Here is a 24,453-nt window from a genome sequence, read left to right as displayed (position 1 = left end):
TCTCAAAAAAAAAAAAAAAAAAAAAAAGAATTTGATTAAAGGTTGTTTCCTCTAATAATTTGAAAAGTTCATTTTTGAACATATAGCATGTTTCCCTCAAATCATCAAATGTATATACTTGGCTTTTAAAGTGTTTGCGTCAGCAGGGGGTAAATCTACCTTTTATTGACCTGTCTATATTTCTGATCTTTCTGATCATCTCTTTGCTCCATGCCTAACACACAATTGGCTTTTGATGGATTAAAAAAGATATATTACCTACAAAAGAGTAGACTCTCTGTACCAAGGAAGCCCAACTCTAGAAAATTATTGAATTCAGATGAACTGTATGAGAATGATTACTAATTCCCAAGCAGAACAACTGCCTCAGTAGTTAGTACGGAGAAGAGGAAAACATACAGTTTTCGAACTGAAGCAATAGCCTGATGTGTGCGGATGATAAAATGATATTGAAAATGTGATTCTTGCAGGACTTGCTTATTTTGGACCAAGCAACTTTCAGGAGAGGGGGTGCTGCGGGAACTGCTTCTGCTCTATTAACCAAAATCCAGCATCATTTCCTGTGCAGAGCTTCCAATACTGAATGTCATGCCAGGCTGCTCAGGGTCTGTCTGGCCTGAGGAATCCCAAGGCCTGGCATGATTCCGTGTTCATATCACTTCAGCTGCCAGACAGCTAAGCCCAATTTTAGCACATCTTTGTATACAAGAAAGGTAAAGTTGCAAGACCTTATGTATCCCATCTGTTCATGCTTGATCCCTTTGGTTTCAGCTTGGTCCCTATTAAAGCATTCATCCTTTTGGGAGGGACAACATTGAACTGTGATTAGACACATATGCTTGAGTATAAAGGAAAGACGTACAAACATACATGACGGATCTAAGGGAGTGATCAAGGAGCCAGAGTTTAATAGCATGCTTGGCTTTTCTCGCTGTGGAGCCATTTAGAGTAGCTGACAGTCCTGTGGCTAACTTGATCCCTTCTTTTCTCTTTGAACAGGGCCATCCTGGACAGCCAGGCCCCAGAGGCCCACCTGGTCTGGATGGCTGTAATGGAACTCAAGGAGCTGTCGGATATCCAGGCCCTGATGGCTATCCTGGGCTTCTCGGACCACCTGTATGCTGCCAGATATTTGCATTTTATTTCAAATGGCTTTGCTTGTCTCTAAGTGTGCCCTTTTTCTGCCTCTCTGGAAACCTCATTAAGATTTTGTGGGACAGCCACTACAGACCCTTGTCAAATGTAGGAGTCAATACTGGCAGCACCACAACAGTAAAAGTCTAAAGAAGAATACCAGTTGCATTGGGGTGTGCACATGCTACACTGCTTAGGGTTGCCTTTTTTTAGTGCAGCTTGTGAAGTTGGCAAGATTGTTAAAAGGCTGTAGTAAATTTCATGGCAAAATACACACTTGGGCTATTTAACATGGTCCCACATCAGACAATACTGAGGAATGTTTGGAAGACTTACATGGGATCACGGAAGCACTAACCAAAACCCAAAGGGCTTGCTAGCTTGGTCTATACCAGTGGTTTTTAACCAGGGGTGATTTTTGCCACTCAGGGGACATTTGGCAATTGCTATTGATATTCTGAGGTCTCACAACTGGTGGTGTGCTACTGGCACAAGACATCTAGGAATCATTTGGTTCAAAGTGTCGATAATGCTGAGGTTGAGAAACCTTGCTCTATAGTAACAGAGTTTGTGGCTACACTCACACATCGTAACCCTTGGTTATGGTATTGATGAGGTATTTATTGGATCCCAGTGTCACCACTTTTATTTAATTCCATTCATCCAGATAGGGCTCAGATATTTTGATCTAAGGGATCTCTAGTAAATACAGTGCCCTTCCCGACTGATTTTACAAGTGGCTGGAAAGAGAAAAATAACACATTTCAGACCCATTCTCAACCTCCCTTGAAATAATCTAAATTCATGAGGGCACTGATCTGAGATATTTAACTAGAAATCACACCATTCATTTGACATGTTTTATAGATACGTGAATTAATTGACACTTCATTGGAAGAGCAGCACCACTACCTTCAGTGACCAGGTTGGGGTGTGGGTATATGTGTGAGAAAATGAGACAGATGGACAAAGCACAAGCCCCAGATTGGCATATAGGACTTTGACACCTAAAAACCAAACCAATATGCTGGGGGGTGAGGTAAGGAAAGATGTATTGCTAACATAGGATGAGTTAAGTGAGTCGCAAAGTTCTCCAAAGATTGCCATGGCAACCAGGTATAGAATAAAACATTTCCATGAAAATCCAGCAAAGCCAGGACATGCTGCCCCCTAGAGGGAGAAAATAAATGTTGAGGTAAAGAATACCCTCTGACAAAGGACAAAGGTAAAAACCTAGTCCTGTCTCTAAACTTAACCTCAAGCCTAAATAGGAACTTGGACATGTATTTCACTAAGCTGAGATGTATCCTTTGCTGAATACCGAACAGATCATTCAGTAGGCTTTTTTGAAGCTTCTTTCAGGAGAGTAGTGGCCACAAGAATAAGGTGAAACAGGCAGTGTTAGGAAAAAAACCCGGTTTCTGCTTCTGGGATCATGTTATTGTTTTATGATACCAATAATCCTTGTGCTGAAGGAATTAATCATTCAGTAAATGCTTCAGTCCACAAAGCTTAGCCCTACCCCAAATACAAATCCTGACTTCCCTTAGGTGTAGGGACATTGATTATCCCCAGGTGTACAAACTCTAGCAGATATTAGCCAGCATCTGCACTAAGACAGCAAAAAATCTAGTTGAAAGATTGGAACAGTGTACTTTGAACCGTTTTTCATGTTAGCAGTGAGATACACCAGCCTCTTAGACAGGCTCTGAATCTGAAGTTGTGTGGTAGAAGTACAGGATGAAGGTATTTTTGTAGATATCTTTTAGACTGGAGGTCTACAAACTGGCCCACATGGCCTTTGGCTTGTGGCCTGCTTTTTAAAAAAAATAAAATAAAATAAAAAGAAAGAAAGAAAGAAGAAGAAGAGTGTAAAACAGAGTTTAGCTGTGACCCAAAAAGCCTAAATTATTTACTATCTGGTTCTTTTCATGAAATTTTACTAATCTCTGTCCTAGACAAAGGTTCTGTCAGTGACCTATACCTGTGAGGGGTGAAGCAGTGAACTCTCCATTATATGAGTTATTTGTGGTTGTTCAGATCAGTACTCTGAATAGATGTAAAGGATCTGACTTTAACACATTTCAGACCCATTCAAACCCCTTCCCTTGACAGACTTCTGGCTTGGGGATTGGGAGGGCATACAGCTCTGAATCAGAGCACCTGGTCAAGGAACGTGTTTTGCCCCTTAGTACAGCCAATTTTGCCATAGAAAAAGCGACATGGTTTTAGGCTCTTGCTGTCCCATCCTTTATCTGATCAGATAATGCAATTAAAAAGACTATAAGTGTGTGTATTTCTTCAATTTTTTAAACTATTTTACTCAGGGGCTTCCTGGTCAGAAAGGATCAAAAGGTGACCCTGTCCTTGCTCCAAGTAGTTTCAAAGGAATGAAGGTAAGAGCCTGCAAGGCAGGTAGCTGAGTAGGCTATAAGCTGGGTTCCCCAGCATTGGGCCCCACCTCCAATGAAAACATTTCCAGAACTAGCATCTGTGTCTCTATTTAAGGAGCAGACCAAGATGGATTTAAAAGGATCTGGAGCTTTTTGTGGTGGAAACATTGACATAAATGTTTGCAACTATACTGTCAAAGAGATTTGCTCTGCAGGATCTAGACCAAAAATAGGAGACAGATCAGCAAACAAACAGTTTGCATGGGTATCATTTTATTTCACAAACCAAGACATTTCCTGCAGGCAGATACCTTTTGTCTACTGTAGAATCCTTGTTGTCTGTATACCTTGGTTTGAAGCCATGTGTATCTCTGCCCATCTCAACATGGCCATTAGCCAAAGATCCTGGTTCTGCCCTTCTCTGTTGCTTCACACCAACCTATCACCCTAGCTGGGCACCTGGATGTCTGCAAAAATTGCCCATCAGCCCTGCAGCTGGCTGGAAACTTTCATCTCTTTCCAGAATTGACAAGAACCTTCTGTGTTCTTGTGACTGTATTGCCTGATATCCTGTGGGTCCTAAGTAAACCCTGGCTTCAAATGTTCGGCCCTATTCCCTTGCAGAGCAGGACAGGAGTCCATCATTTCCCTGGTAGCAAACGAAAATTTGTGTGCCCAACATCTGAGGAGAAGATGCACCAAGCTCACTCAGCTAATTGATGGCACTTTTCTGTCTTCCATTAGTGCATAGAGCCTGGAACATTGGAAATCACTTTGGAAGGCAGTGATGGGGGTGGGTGGCTGGAGAGCCAGACAAGATTTAGGGTAAGGGCTTCTAACTATAGATGCCATAGTAGAAGATAGAATGTTTGAGTTGGAAAGGACCTCATGATTGTCAGACTTGTATTGGTATTGCTCATTTTACAGATAGAAGAACTGAGGTGTACTGAGGCTATGTGACTTGCTCAAAGCCAGTTCAGCAAAGAGCTAAAACTCAGGCAGTGCTCTTTCCATGCAACAGAGAGCTGATTTTTTACTGTAAGCCAAGTGGAGTAAGACTAGCAGGTGTCAAAATTTGGTCATTGTCTTAGAAAACATTGATTAAATGGTTTTGCCAAAAATCAGAGACCCTGGATCCAGTGGAACACAACAATTTTCACAAGATGGTTATATTACCGATTCATGCAGTAACTAAAGATGCAGCAAAGCAATTAAAACGTAATCAGAGACTGTATGCTCTGTTGATTTTCCCTTGAAATGCCTGATTTGCATTGTATACATATGGGCACAGAATCTTTGGGGATGAAGGCACACGGGAAGGTAGCTTTGCTTTCCTCCAAAAGGAGCAGGAAAATCACCAGCCCACAGAAGTAGTTTCTAATTGGTAAGTTCCTAGCAAAGGTGAAAATTAATTAATCCAAGTAAAATGTGAAATCCTGTTCAGCCAAGGCTATAATATGTGTCTTCTACAGTCTAGATTTTTCTTACAGAAAAAAGTAAACAATCTAAACAATCGAATATGTCCAATTCATACATTATTTAAAACACAAGACTTTGACAGAGGAGGCCCAAGGTTCAGAGATATGTTTTTGTCCCTATGAATGTTAGGTTAATTATCTGAAATATTGCAGGCTTAATTTATTAAACTCTTCAGTGTCCTGCCTTTGTTTCTCAGGGGGATCCTGGGCTGCCTGGACTGGATGGAATCACTGTAAGTTGTTATTTATGTGTTGAGCTCTCAGTGTTGACTATCACTAATGGTGCATTTTATTTCTCCTCTATGATGTTCTAAAGTCTTTGTAGACCTCAAGGAAAATCTAGACAGTTGAAATAGAATGGGTCACAGTATCGACATTTTCCAAATGAGAAAGCACTGAGAGGATGAACTGTCTACTGTCAAGTTGCATGACAAGCGGGCTTTCAGACTTTAGGCCGGAGACTTATGTATTCACTGGGATGTACTTTCCCCTAGTATTTTGCCTTTCATTCAGGAAGCATTTACTAAATATTTTCTGTGTGTCGAGTGCTGTGGGTAAATCAAAAGAAGTAGAGCACATTGCTTTAAAAGGTATTCTACACAGAAATTCCTTCTAGGGACTCTTGATAATAGTGAGTCTATGTAAGACTGTGAGTTATGTTAATAAGAGCTTTATTTTTCTTTAAGATTCCATATTGTCATCACTTTTTTTTTGAAACAGCTTAAGAAAAAAATGCTTCTTTCCTTTTTGTTTCTTTCCCTTTCCTGTATTCACTCTTTCTTTCTTCAGTCCTCTCTTTTTTCAGTCCTCAACTGATATTGAGCACCTACTATTAGCAAAGTGCTATGAGTAAACTCTGAGACAATGTAGACACAGTCCCTGCCCCCAAGGGTGGGAAAAACTAGTAGGAATGTGGCATAAGAATTCCACAGCAACTTAGAGGAAGAGACGCCATTCACTTAAGGATATGTCATGTGAGTCTTTATGTCTGAGAGACAGAAGGTAGCTTGTGAGAAGTGTGAATGGTGTTTAGTTGGCAGTGGGAGGAGACTTTCTAAATAGAGAGTTACAGAGTTTCGTGAGAAAATGTAGGCAAAAAAATGGGATGTGTACGAGCACACACAAAAACAGAGGTGAATAAGGACCAAGGCCATACATATTCCCTAGGGCAAAACAACTGGCTTACACAGTGTATTCATTACATTTACAGAACAACCTCCACTGTACTTGCTGCATAGCTTCTCTTAGGTACTTGTTTTCCTGTCCACAAAGGTGCAATGTTTGTCCACATACACAGGCATGATATACAAACTGCTTCAATTTGGGGAGAGGGCGTTTGGTGGCCGAATAAGGTATTTGTGATCAGCAAGATGATCACAGATGGCTAGTTATTTTCAAAACAATGTTCAGACTGTCATTTATTTCTGGAGGCCCTTTGAACTCCGCCTTTCTCTTCCTCCTGTCTGAGTTCCAACCTCTGTTACCCTCTCTGCCCCTTATCCAGGCCCGTGTCAACTTATTCCTGCTCCACCATTGGAAATGGACCCTTGCATTTCACCAGATCATTTTTCTCTTGCGATTTCACTGTCTTATGTTTAACATTGTTGTTATTTGATTCAAAAATTTTCTAAGTTCCCTTATGATTTTTTCTTTGACCCATGGAATATTTAAAAGTGTGTTGCTTCATGTCCAAATATTTAGTAGCTTTCCAGATATCTTTCTATTATTGTTTTCTAGTTTTATTTTATTGCAATTAGAGTGAACACTTTGTGTTATTTAAGGTCTTTTAAATTTGTCAAGGTTTGTTTTATGGTCCAGCATATGGTATATCTTGGTGAATGTTCCATATGCTCTTGAACAGAATATGTATTCAGCTGTTGTTGGGTATAATGATCTTAAAAATATCCATCAGGTCAAGGTAATGGAGAATATTGTTTGGATCTTCTATGTCCTGACTGATATTTTTGTCTAGTGTTTCTGTTCATTATGGAAGGAGGGATGTTAAGATGTCCAACTGTAACTGCAGATTTGACTGTTTCTACTTGAAGTTCTGTTAGTTTTTGCTTCACATATTTTGAAGCTCTGCTATTATGTGCATAGGCATCTAAGATTGGTATGCCTTCTTGATAAATTGACCAATTTTATCATTTTGAAATATGCTTCTTTATCTCTGGTAATATTATTTGTCTCAAAGCCTACTTTACCTGATATTAATATAACTCTTTTGCTTTTTTAAAAAAGTGTTTGTTTTATTATAACATTCTAATAGGAAAAATTTCAAATATAGAGCAAAGAAGAGTGAATTTTGCAATGAACACGCATACCATTAATATTTTACTATACACCATCCGTTGGTATCCATGGGAGATTGGATTCAGGACCTCTCATGGATACCCAAATCCATGAATGCACAAATCTCTTGTATAAAATGGTGTCATATTTGCCTATAACCTATACACATCCTCCCCTGTACTTTTAATTCATCTCTAAATCACTTATAATACCTAATACAATGTTAAATGCTATGTAAAAAGTTGTGATGCTGTATTGTTTAGGGAATTGTGACAAGAAAGAGTTTGCATGTGTTCCATACAGATGCAACCATCCTTTTTTTAAAAAAAATTTTTTTAATCAATAGTTGGTTGAATCCACAGATGTGGAACGCACAGATACAGAGGGCCAACTGTACTTGCTTTATCCTTCTATCCATCCCTCTATCTGTCCATCAATCCATCCTATTTTTTAATTTTTATTTTAAGTTCACAGGACATGTAGGTTTGTTACATAGGTAAACGTGTGCCATGGTGGTTTGCTGAACCTATCAACCTGTCACCTAGGTTTTAATCCCAGCATGCATTAGCTGTTTTTCCTGATGCTGTCCCTACCCCCACCCCACCCCCCAACAGGCCCCAGTGTGTGTTGTTCCCCTTCCTGTGTCCATGAGTTCTCATTGTTCAGCTCCCACTTATAAATGAGAACATATGGTGTTTAATCCATCCTATTTTTAATGAATTTCAAAGTAAATGGTAGACAAGAGTTCACTTACTCCTAAATCCTATAGCATGCCTATCTTTAATTAGACTTTAATATTTGCTTGCAGTTTTTTCTCTTTATATAAAATTTACATACAATGAAACACATAAATCTTAGGTGTATGTTTGCTGAGTTTTGACAAATGCACACTTGTATGTAATCCAAACCTCTATTCAGGTATAGAAAATTACTATCACCTCAGAAAGTTCCCTCTTGCTCATTCCCTGTCAATCTCTGCCCCAATTCACCCCAAAGGCAACCACAATCCTGATTTTTTGCTATTATGCCAGTCCTAGAACTTCATGTAAAGGGAATAATATAACCTCTAGTCTTTTGGGTCTGGCTTCTTTCACTTAACACAGTGATTTTGAGATTCATCCGCATTGTTTCATATATCAGTAATTTGATACTTTTTATTGTCAGCATTTATTCCACTGTTTGAATCTATCAGAGTTTATCCTTGTATCATTGGCCAACTGGAACATTTCCAATTTTTGGCTATTATGAATAAAGTTGCTATGAACATTCTTGTACAGTTCTCATGGACATACATATTTTCCTTTTTCTTGGAAAACTGCCTTGCTTTTTGAACTTGGTAAAAACTTGCCTCTTTAGGGCCCACAAGGAGCACCCGGATCTCCTGGAGCTGTAGGACCTGCAGGACCACCAGGATTACAAGTAAGATAAATTTAAGGCTAGTGTGTGATCACAGTATTCACATGACTGTTTTCCCTATCATACTATAGATTCAATGTAAGCCTGTGTAATTTAGGTCCTCCTGGTGATCAAGGGCAACCTCCATTCTTGGAGGGTTAAAGTAAAGCGTGCTCTTGCCAGGAGCTATTGGAGTTATTTATCAGAGTCTCTCTGACCATCCAATCTGTGCTTCTAAAGCCTCCCACCATAGCTCAACCTAAAGTATAGCCCAGGGATGGCAGATCCCTGGCACATTTATTGCCACCTTCCATTTCCTCACCCATGACAAGTATTGCTAATTAATCATACTACCATCACTATCACCCACCCTGAACACTGAAGAAGCTTCAGATTCCTTCCTAACACTGCATCTTGGGCAGCTCTACCTACCTACCTATTTTTCTGACACAAAACCTGTTTATCATCACTGGTAGAGGAAGAGCATAGCCAGTCATCTATGTGGTTCTAGGAAAGCTGTGTCCCCAGATTGTTCTCTCCAGAGCAAGAAATCCCACTAATCAGTACTTTGGCTTAGTTTCACCAAAGGTCATCTTTTTAAAATTTCTGGCCTATTGGGAGGAGTGATACATGAAGTCTTCACTACCTTAGCATTAATGGGATTACCAGGTCAATTTGGGGGATTTCAAAGTAGATAACAGGGAACCACAGGAAAAACAGTTACAATCTATGCCAAAGGAGGAAAGAGGGCTGAGTTACTGGGGAGTGGCTCTCAACAATTCTTTTGACAGAAACTAACAAGTGCTAACTCTTTTCTTTCTTATTTTTCTGATTTTAAAAAAAATCTAGGGTCCTCCAGGGCCTCCTGGTCCTCCTGGTCCTGATGTAAGTACACTTTGTCTTGGGGAATTTTGCTTCCTACTCCTAAGTACTCTGGATTTCCCAGAGAGATACTGGTTTGGTTAACCCTACTTTCTGGTAAAAAACATTGCATTCCAATTTAAGTTTCCAGAGCTTATTTAGTAATTGATTTTGTTTTTCCTCCCTGTATCCCTATTCTCTAGGGGAATATGGGGCTAGGTTTTCAAGGAGAGAAAGGAGTCAAGGTAAATAGCTTTTAAAAAATACAATCTGCATTCCATATGCTGCAAGAAATGTGTCTGATTACACACATGTGCCTGCTTGTGTAAGAGGATTTTTTTTTTCGCCTTGGGAAATGAGCATTTAGATCCTCTGGTGGGATCTCTTGAGGGCTGCATGTATACATGCCACACATGGGCTATTGTGGTCCTTTTCCCTTCAAAATATTGTTATTCCCCTGCTTCCTACCTGTGAAAGGTGTATGTCTTACAAACATATTTCCTTGAAATAGATTCTTTCTCTTCCTTCCATCTGGGTCTTTCCTTGGTGTTTTGTGTATTCTGTTCCCTTCTCTTTCCTTGTCTCTGATTTCCCTCTTCTCTCTACCCTTTCTCCTCCTCCCCCTCTTCCACTTCCTCCTCCTTTTCCTTTTCGTCCTCCTCTCTCTCTCTGTCTCTCTCTCCTCTATCTCTCTTCTTTAACTTCTCTTTCACCATTCTCTTTTATTTCCCTCCTTCTCTCATTTCTCTCTTTACAAATTGCATTGTGATTTCAGAGCCTCAAGCGAGGCTGAGAACTTGCCATTCCCACCCTTCTCTCACAATTGTACTGCCTTCTGAAGGAACAACTCTTGCCTCCAATGTTCTAACGTGGACGTCATTGCCTCTGCTTGTGCTCTTCGCAAGGATTAGACCACTTAGAGTCGGGTCATTGTTGCCAAGAGGTAGTCATTCACCTTGTTCTGATTCCTTTTTTACTCTCTTCTAAACATCCTTTCATAGCAACCATGAACTTAAAGTTTCCTTCTATCCATCTTGCTCTTCCCTCTGCAGTGCTGGTACGAAATTCATTGGTCAGGCTTATAATTCTTCTCACCCTTTGGCAATGAGAGTTTTGTTTCCTCATTGGCATGAGGGTGAAGAGGCCAAAGTAAGAGACAGTTTATTTGTGAGTTACATCCAGAGGACAACCCCTCCCTCTAGAAAAATGGTGTGATTTTCACTTTGCTTAATGTTCCATTTGATCTTACAGGGGGATGTTGGCCTCCCTGGCCCAGCAGGACCTCCACCATCTACTGGAGAGCTGGAATTCATGGGATTCCCCAAAGGGAAGAAAGGATCCAAGGTAGTGAACATTTGAAAATAGGAAAAATTAATAAACTTTTTCCTATAATTATAAGAACTTTAATAACCAGACAATACTGGAAGAATAGAGGGTTCTGGGTAATGGATTTTTGTTTAGAAGTGAGAGTAAAAAGCCTTCTTTGTTTTGCCCCTTATGAAAAGCTTCCTTAAAAGACGAAGTATGTTTCTTGGTGTGTAGGTATGAGTGTGCCTGGGCATCTGAATATTCATTTAAGCACTATTTTCTCTGTTTTAGTGTTGCAGATTCAATTTTTGATATACTGAATAACTTAAACATTAAATAGTTGTGTTTTTCCTCCTAACTCCCAACCCTCTCAATACTTATGGTGTCCCCAAAGTACTGTGACAGAACACATAGGGTATGAATGGTTGCTCTTGAATTATCTTTTTAAAGAAGTTATTTGCTCTTAAAGCTTGACCCTGAAAATAGGATATACTGTCACCAAGTGGTGACAAGAGATGCCCTAATTTACCTGATTTGAACTACCAAGGCTTACACCATAGACTTGTTTAACTGAAATATTTTATGATCTGTATTTTTATGTGAGTCACTGTATACTACCTACATGGTTGTAATTGAATGGTTGTGTACTGTTAAGGTGTGCAGATATCTTGCAGTAACTTGCATTTCCTGCCAGGGTTCCTTTAAGCTTTGTGATTCTGTTCCCATGGCCAAGGGGCCTAGGCAGAGAAATGTGTTTAGTCTCCTTTCTTTAAATTTGTCTTTGTGGAAGCAACAACTCCAAGCCCCTCCAGGTTTATAGGAACTAGTTGTTGATTTGGGAATGGTCTGGCAGCATGAAAGAGATTGCTTCCTCAATCATTCCCAAAACTTAAGGAGCTTCTCCATGGCACGTATAGATAAGTTCACATATCAAGGAATGACAGATCAAATTGTTATGTGTCTCTATCCAAATTGTAATTGTTACCCTTTTCCCAAGACTATAGATTTCTCTGCTGCCTATAATTTTCTATAGGAAATTGTACTGAACAGCTTCTTCCACTAGAAAGAAAACAGACAATCATCCTTTCTGTCTCCCAATTAGCCTCAGTATTTAACACTCTGTTTTAGACAGTTATGGTCCATAATCCTTCTCCCACAGCAAAGAGCTCCGTGAACTAAGACATCCTGGAACAGCTACTAGTTAGGGAGCCTGGGGAATCTGCACCACTCTCTGCTGCCCTAATCTTGATACCTCATTGGTTCCCCACTCCTCAGTCCAAGTACTTGCAGAGAGCCATCCTCTAGTGTGTTCGCTGCTTCCTGATGCTACTTACTAACCTTTGGCTGATTTTCCAGGGTGAACCAGGGCCTAAGGGTTTTCCAGGCATAAATGGCCCTCCAGGCTTCCCGGTAAGTCTCTCTATTTGATCAACATGTATTCAAGGGTCTGATTGGACAAAAGCTGTAGCAATAGAAGGCTAACAGAAAGACCTCTTCCCATGGATATTGTAGAGAATGCCACCATCTTTATTATTAGAAGGCATTTAAGGAGATGTTCTTGTTTCTCAAACACATGGAGACGTAAGCATGGTTCTCCATGAGGCTATATAACTTAGAGGTTATTAGCTCAAGCTCTATAGTTAAAACAGACCTAGGCCTGACTTCTGATTTTGCCAGTTTCTAACTATGTGAACCTGGACAAATTTCTTAACTTTTCTGAGCCTCAGTTTCCCAACCTACAAAAAAGGGGAGAATGTTAGGGTGGTTATGAGGATTAAATGAGGTAATATGCATGAAAAGGGCTTACTACATGTCTAGCACTTATTATTCAGTTAATGGTAGCTAATCTTATTAATCCTACCTTCACTTTCATATCCGCCTTTCTAGCTTAGATTCTTACACTCATCAGTTACCTTTTGAGGGTCCCTATGTGCCAGGCATTCTGCTGGACTTGGAGGTTACAACGGTAACTAAGTAAAAGTCCCTGTCCTTGATATTACATTCTAATGGAGGAGGGAGGGAAAAAACAAACAAGAAACCAGTAAACAGATAAATCTATAACAAGTTCATATAGTGGCAATATATAAAAGATGAAAGAAGGGTAAAGTGATGAAGTGTGGATGGGGAACAGGGTGGTCTACTTGGAACAGAGTGGTCAAGAAGGGACTTTCTGAGGAAGTGATGTATGAGGTAAGGCCTGCATATTATGAGAGAGCACGTCTTGTGAAGATCAGAAAGAGAGTTTCAGGCTGAGGGAACCGTAAGTGCGAAGACCTTGAGGTTAGGAAAGCCTCAGTACTTTTGAGGAACAGTAAGAAGGTGAGTAAGTGGAACAGAGTAAGCAAGGCCAATAATTCCAGACAGAGAAGTCAGAACCAGATCTTGGCTACCTTCATAGATCAATGCAGTTTTTTATTTTTAATGTAATGGGAAGCCATTCAAAGGCTCTGACTTGTATTTTTGAGATCACTGTGGCTGTGGGAGGAAGGGGAGAGGGAATGGGAACGGGGGGAGAGGGAATGGGAAGGGTGGAAGAGCAAACACAGAGGGTATGGCAGTAGTCCAGGCAAGAGATAGTGGTGGTGACTTGGACTATAGTGACAGCAATGGACATGGAAATAAGTGGATAGATTCAAAATGTGAAAATGTTCAAACTTGTTATTAGGGAACATTTCAAACATTTACAAAAGCAGAGAGAATGTCATAATGATCCCTCATGTACCCATCACAGAGTTTCAATAATTAGCAACTTATGGCCAATCTGAAGCAAATAATAGACATATCATTTCATCACAAATACCTCTGAATATTTAAAAGGTAAGGGCTTTTTAAGACATAGTGACAGTATCATCCTCAGTAATTTGCGATCAGTAATTAATATCAGTTAACAAGGCAGAATTCAAATTTTTGATTGTCTTATAGGTATATATTTTTTTTACAGTTGCCTTGTTTGAATGAGAAGCCAGACAAGACCAATGCATTACATTTGTTTAATGTGTCTTTTAAATCACAAGATATATTTTGAAAGAGCTGACAAGATTTTCATGGATTAGGAATAGAGATCAGGTAGAAAATAGATGAATCAAAGATGACTAGGCCTGCCTGTCCTTGCTGGGCCAATGGGGATAGATGATTCCATTCCCTCCCTACAGTACTTTGAAATAGTTTGGGTCTCTCTGGGTGGCCAGAAAGCAGAGCCAATGGAGCCAGTGGCACAGGTTCTTTCCATGATGATTCTTATTACTCCATAGAAATAAAGGGGGCATGGAGAATCATCTGTTCAATGCACTTGATTTTAATCACCTCTGTATCTAATGAACCAGAAAGGAAGAGAACCCTAGTGTTGGAGACAGAACACCCAAACTTTAGACCCAGTCCCTGCTCTGGGACTTTGGCAAGTCACCGAACCTCTCTTTATATCTGTAATTTGACAATGGTCATATTTATGTTTTTTATTGGTAGAAAATCTTTCTACATATTTATAGGGTGCGTGTGATATTTTGTTACATGCACAGACTGTGTAATGGTGAAGTCAGGGTATTTAGGATATCCATGACCACAACATTTATCATTTCTATGTGTTGGGGACATTTTAAATCTCTCTTCTGGCTACTTTGAAATATACAGTACATTGTTGTTAACTATAGTCCCCCTACTCCACTGTTGAACACTAGAACTTATTCATTCTGTCTAACTGTATGTTTGTACCCATTAACCAACCTCTCTCCATCTCTCCCCCCACCCCACTCTCACACCCTTCCCAGCCTCTGGTATCATTCATTTTACTTTCTACCTCCATGAGATAAACTTTTTTAGTTTCCACATGTGAGTGAGAACATGCATACATCTACTCTTTTAAGACACAAGTAATAATGTATGCAAAGTTTCTTTAAAAAATATAAGACTGTCCTGTTCAATAAGGTAACCACCAGCCATGTGTGGCTACTGAGCCCTTGAAATGTGACTGATCTGAAATGAGATGTACTGTAAGTGTAAAATACACACCAGATCTCAAAAACGTAGTATGAAAAGAAATCTAGAATATCTCAGTAACATTTTTTACTTTGATGTTAAAATGACAATATTTATTATATATTTGGTTAAGTAAAAGATATCATTTAAATGAATATCTGTTTACTTTGCTTTTTTAATGTGGCTACTAGGAAAATGAAAATAACATAGTAGCTCACATTATATTTCTATTGGACAGTACAGATATAAAGTACTTTGCAAGTGAGTTTGGGAATGAGGTTTTCACCTTCTTTGTAGAGCATTTCACATAGATTCTAACCACCTGGCATTGTCCCTGTGAGGTAAGCAAGGTGAGCCAGGCTTATTTCCCTTGTACTGATGAGGAAACTACAGCCTCAACGGGTGAAGAGATTTGTCCAGAATCATGCAGCTAGTTATTAGCAGAGCTGAGACTGAAATTCAGCTTTCTTGAATTCTGGCCAATTTGGTGGCTTTTTCCCCATACCATACTGCCCCCTACAGTCCAGTTTGTTCTAATCCCAGCTGTGGTGGGTTTTTTGTCTCTAAATCTCTACAAAGGATTTTATGATCTCCTCCGGTGTTATTGGCTTCACTGGCTCACACTGCCTCCCTCCCCTTCCCTTCCACATCCGAACCCAGAGTATTTCCCCTGCTGCAATTTCAACCCTTTCCCTTTTGTCCTGTAAAAGAAAGAGACTGACGACAATGCACAATGATAAATTGCAGTACCATTTCAAGCTCAGTATTTCCAGTGTTTCAGAATGTGGGCTGGAAAATAGAAACCCCAGTTGATTGTAAAGACATCAAAGCTGGAAAATAACCCCTTTACATAGAACAGCATGTTTTCATAGGGTGGGAATTAAGAAACCAGAATTCTCAGCCCACTTTGGCACAGATTCAAAGTGTGACCTTGGCCAAATCAGGTAACTCCTTCACAGTCCTAATATCTCTATCTGTTTAATGGGAACATTCATAGGTACTTTATATGAATGCCTTATGACAGAAAAGTTATGAGGAGAAATGTGGTAATGTATTTGTGATACTCTGGACCTTTCAGAGGAAATGTGCTTCTCAAATCCAAAGCCTTCACATCAGCTTTCAATTATCCATACTTACTGAGAAACAAGGCAGCACTGAAGACAGAAATCTCTATGGAATCCAAAATGTTCCTTTTAACTATTTGTTTTCTTCCTATATGAGTCCAAATCTTTGTAAGAGACGAAGTGCCCAACCTGAGAAATTTGCCCCTCTCCTTCTTTCTCTTGGCCCCTCTGCAGTGGCCAAACATCTCTGATTTTCTGGCTCAGTCCTCACCTCACACATTTTATCCCATTGTCTCAAGCAACACGCTCACACTTGTAGCCACAGGTCTTTCCATGGAGGTCGTCAGAGAGAATTGTATATCCATGTGCCCTCTGTCCAAGGGACTAGCAAACACAGGGGAAGGCAAAAATGGAATAGATGAGGGGAGGGATAAGAGAAGAAACTGGCAAATCCTGAGGTAACTATTGAGTAGGAGTAACTACTAGGTAGGTGGGGTTCTTCAGTTGAGCCTCCTCAGAACCAAAAAGCATCAGGAGTCCAGAGCCCAGGGGAGCAGGCCTGGAAACAGTTAAGGTAGCTCCAGTGAGGCTTTCCAGGCCATGGGTAAGTAGGAGTGTGGGAGCAGCATTTGCAAGATTACTCATGAGGAGGACTGACTGTGACGGGGCCAGTCCCAGGGCATCTTGCTAGAACAGCTTGTTCAGCAGGGTCCCTGTACAGTGCCTCCCTATTCTTGGAGACAAGTTGAACCTACAGCACAGCCAGTGTCTTGCCAAGCTATTTATCTTTTGTTGGCTCTAACCCCCACACACAAATTTGTCTTTTTTTTTCTTTTTTACATTTTTTTAAACATATTTATTTTTGTTCACACTATAGCACAAGCTCTCAGGCCCTCTGAGAAAGCAAGACTCTTCTGCTTTCTGGAGAATTAGCACAAGGCCCCCTTATATTTATAACTGAGGGCAAGACAGATGGGGGCACAAGATGGTTCCTGAACATTCTTTCCTTCACCCTTTGCAACAGTTTTGTTCTCTAGGTCATTATTCCACTCAGTTCAACAAATATTTACTGGACCACCTTGTATGTGTTGAGACTGTAGTAATGGGCCTTGGAGAAAGATAAAAGAGAGTGTAATATAGGCCTCACGCTTACAAAACTTTCATATGCAACCGATCTTTGCACTTTAAGAGTTTGGGGCAGCATGGGCCACCACAGATTTCATGAACAGGTCAGAGAAGGCTTCTTGAAGTGTTTGACCTCAGAAGCCGATAGACATTCCACCAAGTTGCAGCATGCCTTGGTTTGATGCAGAAAAACTAATATTTTAAATAAGTTTGCATTCAGTTTAACCCACGAGCCTTTCACATTAGAAATTTAATGTAGCATGAAGGCTGAGCTATTTGATGCACAGTTATATAAATGCAGAAAAGAGAACAGGTAAGTACGGGACCAAAGCCTGCTTTGAATTGGATCCTACACACACACACACACACACACACTCTCCTCCCAATAAAAAGACAGTGAAAACAACCCACATTAAAAAAACAAAAACATGACTAGCCAAAAGGAAACAAAAATGAAAAACCCTGGGCCCAGAAAGCCAAGGGGTGCTCAACCAGCTTTCAGTACTCATGGGAGCGCACTGAGTATGTACGTAAAAGGAAGAAAAAGCTACAAATGGGATTTGAGCAGGTGAGCCAGGTCACATTAAAGGGACAACAGATGTTCCACAACATTTAGTGTCTTTCCTTCATTGCCTCCTTTACTTTCACAATAAGCCAAAATGTTGTTTGCTAAATCTGTGCTCCAAAAAGTACAATTTTAAACAACAGCACAGTGGCCTCGTTTAAGTTTTCTTTGAAAAACTTTGTCCACTTTAGTAACGAACTCTTCTGTTTCTTGGGGTCCCAGACATTTGCCTTGGACCCAGAGGGGAGGAAGTTCTTTCTTACTCACTCTGCTTCTTGGAGTTCCTGCTTTTCCCTAGAGAATCCCCAAGTCATATTCATGGCTACAAATCCTCACCTCCGATGAGCAGGGCAAGAGGGATTGGAGACCATCTCACAGTCCCCTTTGGACTATCTCTAGGGCCAGGCAAAAGCCCTACAGTCCCAGTACAGGAGCTGTAGGGTTTCAGACCGTGCCTAGATAGAAATACTTCTTCCCACTGAAAAGGATGTTGTACTCATTATGTCACCAAAGGGGAAAAACTCTTGCTCTTCCCCCTAGTATCAACCCCCAAGAATTTGCATAATCCTCCATTTGTAGGTCAAATAATCAAGTTCCTAAATGATAGAAGGCAGCCTTTTCTTAATGGAAAGTTTCCCGGAATGAAAAACACAAGATCTGGCTGTCTCATTCAATTTTAATTCATCCATATGTTGGTTTCCTCGTCTGTAAAATCAGCAAGGTTAGATATTTAATCATTTCTATGCTGTTAGCCTATGATATTATAAATACATGGAACAGTGTTGTGGGTGGGGTGGGGGGGCATTACTTCTAGAACCAAAGGGGGACCTTGAATGAATGGTCCAATTCATATTCAGAACTTACGTGCTTCTCAGGCAGTGACAAGAGACAGCATGGTGAGCCTCCCTAAGGGGAGAATGGAGCTTAATTAAAATAGCCCCCTTGCTTTGGATGAAGCCAGGAGACTGATGAGAAAACAAACATTATAACTTGTGGTTTCTTTTTTCATTTAGGGCCTTGGAACTACTGGAGAAAAGGGAGAAAAGGGAATCCCTGGTTTGCCAGGACCTAGGGTACGAACCTGGAATATTACCTGCCTGGGTCTGTCAAGTCACCGTGTCCATTTGCTTTCCTGTTTGCTTCTCTATGTTTTGCAACTTAATTGCCACCTAAGCTTCTCGTTTCTCCTCAACCCAATGGCAGGTTCCTAAGACCTCCTTCTCTCTTAGCCCCATTCCCTTGATTGAATGACTCTCTTGAAAAGGAAAGAGGCACCCTCTACTCTAGGTGGCGCCTCAGCCTATTTATCTCCTTGCTGTCATGCATCATTGTCTTCTGGGCTAAAGAATGATAAGAGGGTTGCCTTGCTTTCATTCCATTCTATTCTGAGGGAATTAAGCACGGAAGTGACACAGGAATGGAAGAAAGAGGGCCAAGTGCAACCTTTTAGGACAGACACAAGCCTGGAAAGTTCTAGAACATAGTGAGTGATGTTTGGAGTCAACAGTTTCCAATAATAATCTCATTTGAAATGGAAAAATAATTAGCCTCTCTGATTCCTAGCTTCGGGCACTTAGGTCTTGAACTAGAAGCAGTGGGCCAAGCTTAGCCTCAAAGAAGTAACATTTTAGAGAACTGTGTTGTTAAGTTGACTATGAAGTTTATTAAGTAAGAGTCCTTTGAGTATTTAGCCATATTTATCCATTACCCTGCCATTTCTTTCTCTACTTTTCCCCCTCCCTTGTCTTGAAAATACATATAATCACCAACAAAGAATGCATTTGAGGTGGAAGACAAAGCCCTCCCATAATCTATTTAAAGATCTCCTGACTTGGAACTAATGCAGACTAAGTATAATACCACCCAACCCTTCTATCAAATTCCACCTACTACTTAAACTGTTTCCATTTATTTAGCTCTTAAAAAATGCTCCATGTGGCTATTTAGCCTGGTGGATTAGTGCTTAGAAAGAAGTCATTAGGCCAGGCTCAGTGGCTCACATTTGTAATCCCAGCACTTTGGGAGGCCGAGGCGGGTGGATGACTTGAGGTCAGGAGTTTGAGACCAGCCTGGCCAACATGGTGAAACCCTGTCTCTACTGAAAATACAAAAATTAGCCAAGTGTGGTGACGCATGCCTATAGTCCCAGCTACTCGGGGGGCTGAGGCAGGAGAATCGCTTGAACCCTGGAGGCGGAGGTTGCAGTGAACCAACATTGTACCACTGCACTCCAGCCTGGGTGACAGAGTGAGACTCTGTCTTAAAAAAAAAAAAAAAAAAAAAAAAAAGTTATTCAGCCAGGTCTAGGAACATTCGCTTACCTGATTTTAGGAGCTGCTAAATCCTGAACTCAGTTGTATAACTCTGTTATATAAGTCTAGTGGCTTTTTCTAGGTAGCCTATTGATTTTTCTAAGGTGTAACTATTTTCTTTACAGGGTCCCATGGGTTCAGAAGGAGTCCAAGGCTCTCCAGGGCAACAGGTATTTTGGTTAATATCATTAAAGCCTTGGTGTATAAAATCCCAATTAAAAGTCCCCCTTGCTTTACTTAACATGGCCAAAGGGAGACATTACTTATAATGCAAATTGTTCATCTCCCTTTTTTTTGGTATAATCTTAGCCACTGTTCTCTTTTCTTTTCACTCAAGAACATGGGTATCCAGTGTCAAGTTCAGTGCCTTGCCATTCCATGCTGTGGTCATACATCTTTGGCATGCTATCAGGGACTAGCAAGTCCAGCCTGCTTGTATCCATGTCTAGCCTTGTGGCCCTTGTACCTCCTAATATGTAAATTGGCTACCTACTGCCATATTGTCTTCTGGGAGATTTTACAGCTTCCAGAGTCAGATAGAAGCCACACATACCCTGCAATATCATCCAAGATCCCTGTGCCATTTGCCCTGGCTTAATCCAAAGACCAGACTCTCTTATGCTCTCATACTTTCAACTTAGTGGTAACTATGTTTCTGTCACAGGGCAAGAAAGGGACCCTGGGATTTCCTGGGCTTAATGGATTCCAAGGAATTGAGGTAAAGTTGGGAAGTGAAAAATCCAGGGTTGGTAGGTAGAAGGGTGAATTACCACAAATGTCTGTATATAAGATGAAGTATTTTTAATATTTTGACCTTTTAAGTTTCAATTTTTTCTCAAGAAATGCATGTAACCTACTTTGAATACACAAAGCTGCTAATGAGCATTTCTTAGATACTACTTGATCAGTGGTAAACTAAGGGGTGGGGGCTGGTGAGATCAAGTCCATCCCACAGATGAGGAAAATTTTATTCATATTGCTTAGAATTGCCAACTGTTGGTTTTATTACTGTTTTAAATTCTCTACAGACAATGCATCCCCTTTTTGCCTACACCTGGGGCATATAACTGCCACCATCACACCCTGGATATGCCACTGTATGTGTTTTTGGTACCTAAGTCTGTCTTTGGGGAGTATTAGAACTCCTTTAATTTCCTCTGCCTGACATCATCCACTAACGAGAGTTGTGATGGTAGTAGAGGCCCAGGCCTGTTGAGAGTGGAAAAAAGGTAAAACTCTCTTCTCTCCTTAGCACTACTTAGGTACAGTCAAGGCCCAGAGCAGACTGTCCTTGAGTAGAGTTGCAAAATAAAATTGGGATACCCTGTCCTTGACAGTTTTGCAACTGAATGTTAGGCCTCTGGCCTGCTTTGTGTCACCTTCATCTTAAATTTATGGGACTTTGAAATTAACCTATAGACTAGTTGACCCTGAAAATCCAGGGTTATAGAAGGAAGAACCTTTCATTTTCCTAGGGATGGGCTTTAATGGCACATAGATCTTGGGTAATAAGGACATGGAAACATTTGTGTTTAATGTACTTAATCTTTGCAGGGTGAAAAGGGTGACATTGGCCTGCCAGGCCCAGATGTTTTCATCGATATAGATGGTGCTGTGATCTCAGGTGCAACTTCTCATTAATTTGAGTAGAAAATAAAGACAGGAAATTTAATCCTAATATCCCCTGTAATTATTAAAGGATACTTAGTTACTCGATTGTTGCTAAACTTGACACACCCAAGAGCCCCTCATGGCTCCTGAACTTGGGTAATAAAGCTAACTCCAATCTCTTGGCCAAGCCCAGCACCCTGTTTTTGTGTTGAGTCCACTAAGCCTGGGATTGGGGTCTGCCTGGGCCTGAATTTGGTGAAAATGGTTCTCCTGGCGATGCTTTGGGAAGGATGGATAACCACCCCCTAGCTGGGCTGACTTCAGTTTGATACTATGGAATACTCAGGGCCTCATGTAGGTGATTCCATGCATGTTTGAGCTTGACAATTTCATAGGAAGTGGAAAAGCACCTTTGGTTAGGGGAGCAAGTGGCTGAGAGCCCTCAAGAGTATGATGCTTAGAAAGTCTGTCTTCATCTCTCCTTGTCCTAGTTATTGTGTGTGCGCAACTCTTCCCTTTACCTTCTCCAAATATTGAGATGCCCAGTATCTCCAGCTACTTCTTATTTGACCAAAGGCTTCTACTGTAGTGACTCTTTCATGGGTCTTCCCACTTATCCCTCTCCTCTCATCCTCTAAGGCCGATGCCCGGTTTGGTATTAATATTTGACAGTGGCTTCCTGTGTGCCACTCACAGGAAACATATATGTGTAACATAAATAGTGGACTTCAACATCTTAATCCAAATGGTAGACATTTTAGGCATTACAGCAGATTAGTGGTAGAAGAAGAAGAAGTACTTACCAGAGCTTACCATGAAAGGCAGGCCGTGGCCAGACCAATTCTTAATACACTAATGTTGGCTCCAGAAGGCCCCTTGGCTCCAGAAGACCAATTATCATGTGAGGCCATTAGTGTGAGAGACTTGGGAAGGGCAAGAAAGGCACTTCTAATGCCAGGACAGCTCCCTGCACCTCTTCTTGGGCATTTTGTAGCATCTGTGGGCCTCCTCTGCCTTTATTTACTGCTGTCTTTTATTACGATGCCAGGTAATCCTGGAGACCCTGGTGTACCTGGCCTCCCAGGCCTTAAAGGAGATGAAGGCATCCAGGGCCCGCGTGGCCCATCTGGTGTCCCTGGCTCGCCAGCATTATCAGGTAAAAAAAAAAAAAAAAAAAAACTAACCCATCTCTTGTGCAGATCAGTCCTCTATACACTGTGGTTCCTAGCATTCCCTTCTGTACCTCTGGGTTGGGGCACACACCTAGCCAAAGTCAAAGAAGAGGTAGGCTATAGTCAGTAGGTTCCCGACTGCCAGCCCAAGGCTAACGTATGTGGGGGTAGGGAGGGCCTGGGTGAGCAGCTTTTGTTTTTGGCTTAAATAATGTATCATAGCTGGACAGGCAATCCTAGACTGTCACTGCGGTTTGCAGCAACAAGAGGGGTCCTGGGTTGAGTTACTAGAGCTTTGTCACCTTCCTGTGGATGTGCCATCCCAGTTGATGCTTGCCAAGAGGGGCTAGCAAAAGCCCAGATGAAGATTTGTACCCAGAACCTTGCTGTAGGATTCAGCCAGGTACTGAATGGTCCCAGGATCCTGTGGGTAACACTCTTGAACTAATCACATCCATATGTCATTCTATAGTGACATGTGGAAAAAGGCATGCCAGAGTCTGGGATGCAGTGATGCCCCAGATATAAAGCTCCACTTTTACTTTTAAAGTCACCAGTTTCCAAATTCCTTGGAGATGGGCTGCTGTGAGGATACCTATGGTTTTAAAGCAGTCACCTGGAAATGGTACAGCTGGCCCCAGCACCAAGTTGGGAAAAAATCAAGACGTGAAAGGTTAGAGACCCAGATTTTCCTCTCAGGTTTGCCACTGAGAAATGCTGGGCCCCTGATGATGTTTCCTGTCTTCTTTGGGTCTCAGTTTCCCAAGAGATTAGGCTAATTGATCCCTAAGGATCCTTCTAACTCTGATGCAAGAGAAGGGCAAATGCTTCCCTAAATTCTTCCTTGGATTTGTTTCCAACATATGCCACAGATAGGAATACTCCAGAGAGTGGGGTGATATAATGAGCATTTGTGTGTGGGCTTATTTTTCCAGGTGTCCCAGGAGCCCTAGGGCCTCAGGGATTTCCAGGGCTGAAGGGGGACCAAGGAAACCCAGGCCGTACCACAATTGGAGCAGCTGGCCTCCCTGGCAGAGATGGTTTGCCAGGCCCACCAGGTCCACCAGGCCCACCTAGTAAGTTACTCATTTCTCTTTTTGGTCTCAAGACTCAGATGTGATCCAGACTACAGAACAGTCATGATTTTTGAGGGGGCATCTCACAGGTGAAACAGCTAAGCCAAGATACATGATAATTGCAGAGGGGCAGCCATGAAGGCCCCATCGTCTCTGAGTCAGATCCCTGCCTCTACCAGTTAATGATAACAGCAGAATGTTCTCCATCAAGGAACAAGCAAACTAGGGCCTAATGTCTTCCAAGTTTTGTACCCATTCCCACTCCATCTTTCACTGTTCTCAGCCTTTAAGTCTGTTTTTTCAGCTCCTAAAGAAGCAGCATTGGTTATTTTGAGCTTGCCCTGGTCCACAAGGCTCCAATGGGGTGGGCTGAGAGACTGAGAAAACAAGAAGCCAAGCCTGGACCCTTGAGGTGGCTGCTAAAAGCCTACACAGGGCTTGTCCTTCTTAGATCTCCTACTTGAGTGTGAGATTCTGGATTCTGAGAGAAAAGCTGGAAATGCTGCCCAGAATGTTTCTTTGTACCTTAAAGCCCATATCCACTGCAGCTTGCACCTCTTTCCTCTTTTGTCCTAAGGGAGGTTTCTGGGGTAGACATTGGTACTGCTGAGTTTTAGAAGCTACCTTGTTCATTCCTCTAACCCCATTGTCTTGTACAGTGCCTGGAACATAATGGACATTCCATAAATATTAGT

The 24,453-nt window shown here is 41.2% G+C and overlaps 1 protein-coding gene across 1 annotated transcript in view; it reads left to right on the top strand.

Moving 5' to 3' along the window:
- The window catches only part of COL4A6 (collagen, type IV, alpha 6), a 155,521-nt gene that overhangs the window by 95,178 nt on the left and 35,890 nt on the right, over window positions 1-24,453 (top strand). Inside the window, exons 5-18 of the mRNA XM_011958747.1 lie at window positions 1,000-1,116; window positions 3,462-3,530; window positions 5,203-5,238; window positions 8,654-8,716; window positions 9,542-9,577; window positions 9,757-9,798; window positions 10,805-10,897; window positions 12,218-12,271; window positions 18,601-18,660; window positions 20,025-20,069; window positions 20,564-20,617; window positions 21,454-21,523; window positions 22,559-22,666; window positions 23,618-23,758. Of these exons, the coding sequence (XP_011814137.1) occupies window positions 1,000-1,116; window positions 3,462-3,530; window positions 5,203-5,238; window positions 8,654-8,716; window positions 9,542-9,577; window positions 9,757-9,798; window positions 10,805-10,897; window positions 12,218-12,271; window positions 18,601-18,660; window positions 20,025-20,069; window positions 20,564-20,617; window positions 21,454-21,523; window positions 22,559-22,666; window positions 23,618-23,758 (988 nt within the window). The remainder of the gene's footprint in view (window positions 1-999; window positions 1,117-3,461; window positions 3,531-5,202; window positions 5,239-8,653; window positions 8,717-9,541; window positions 9,578-9,756; window positions 9,799-10,804; window positions 10,898-12,217; window positions 12,272-18,600; window positions 18,661-20,024; window positions 20,070-20,563; window positions 20,618-21,453; window positions 21,524-22,558; window positions 22,667-23,617; window positions 23,759-24,453) is intronic.

Source organism: Colobus angolensis, unplaced genomic scaffold, assembly GCF_000951035.1.
Source record: "Colobus angolensis palliatus isolate OR3802 unplaced genomic scaffold, Cang.pa_1.0 Scaffold472, whole genome shotgun sequence".
Lineage (NCBI taxonomy): Eukaryota > Metazoa > Chordata > Mammalia > Primates > Cercopithecidae > Colobus > Colobus angolensis.
This window is presented reverse-complemented; position numbering and strand designations above follow the sequence as displayed.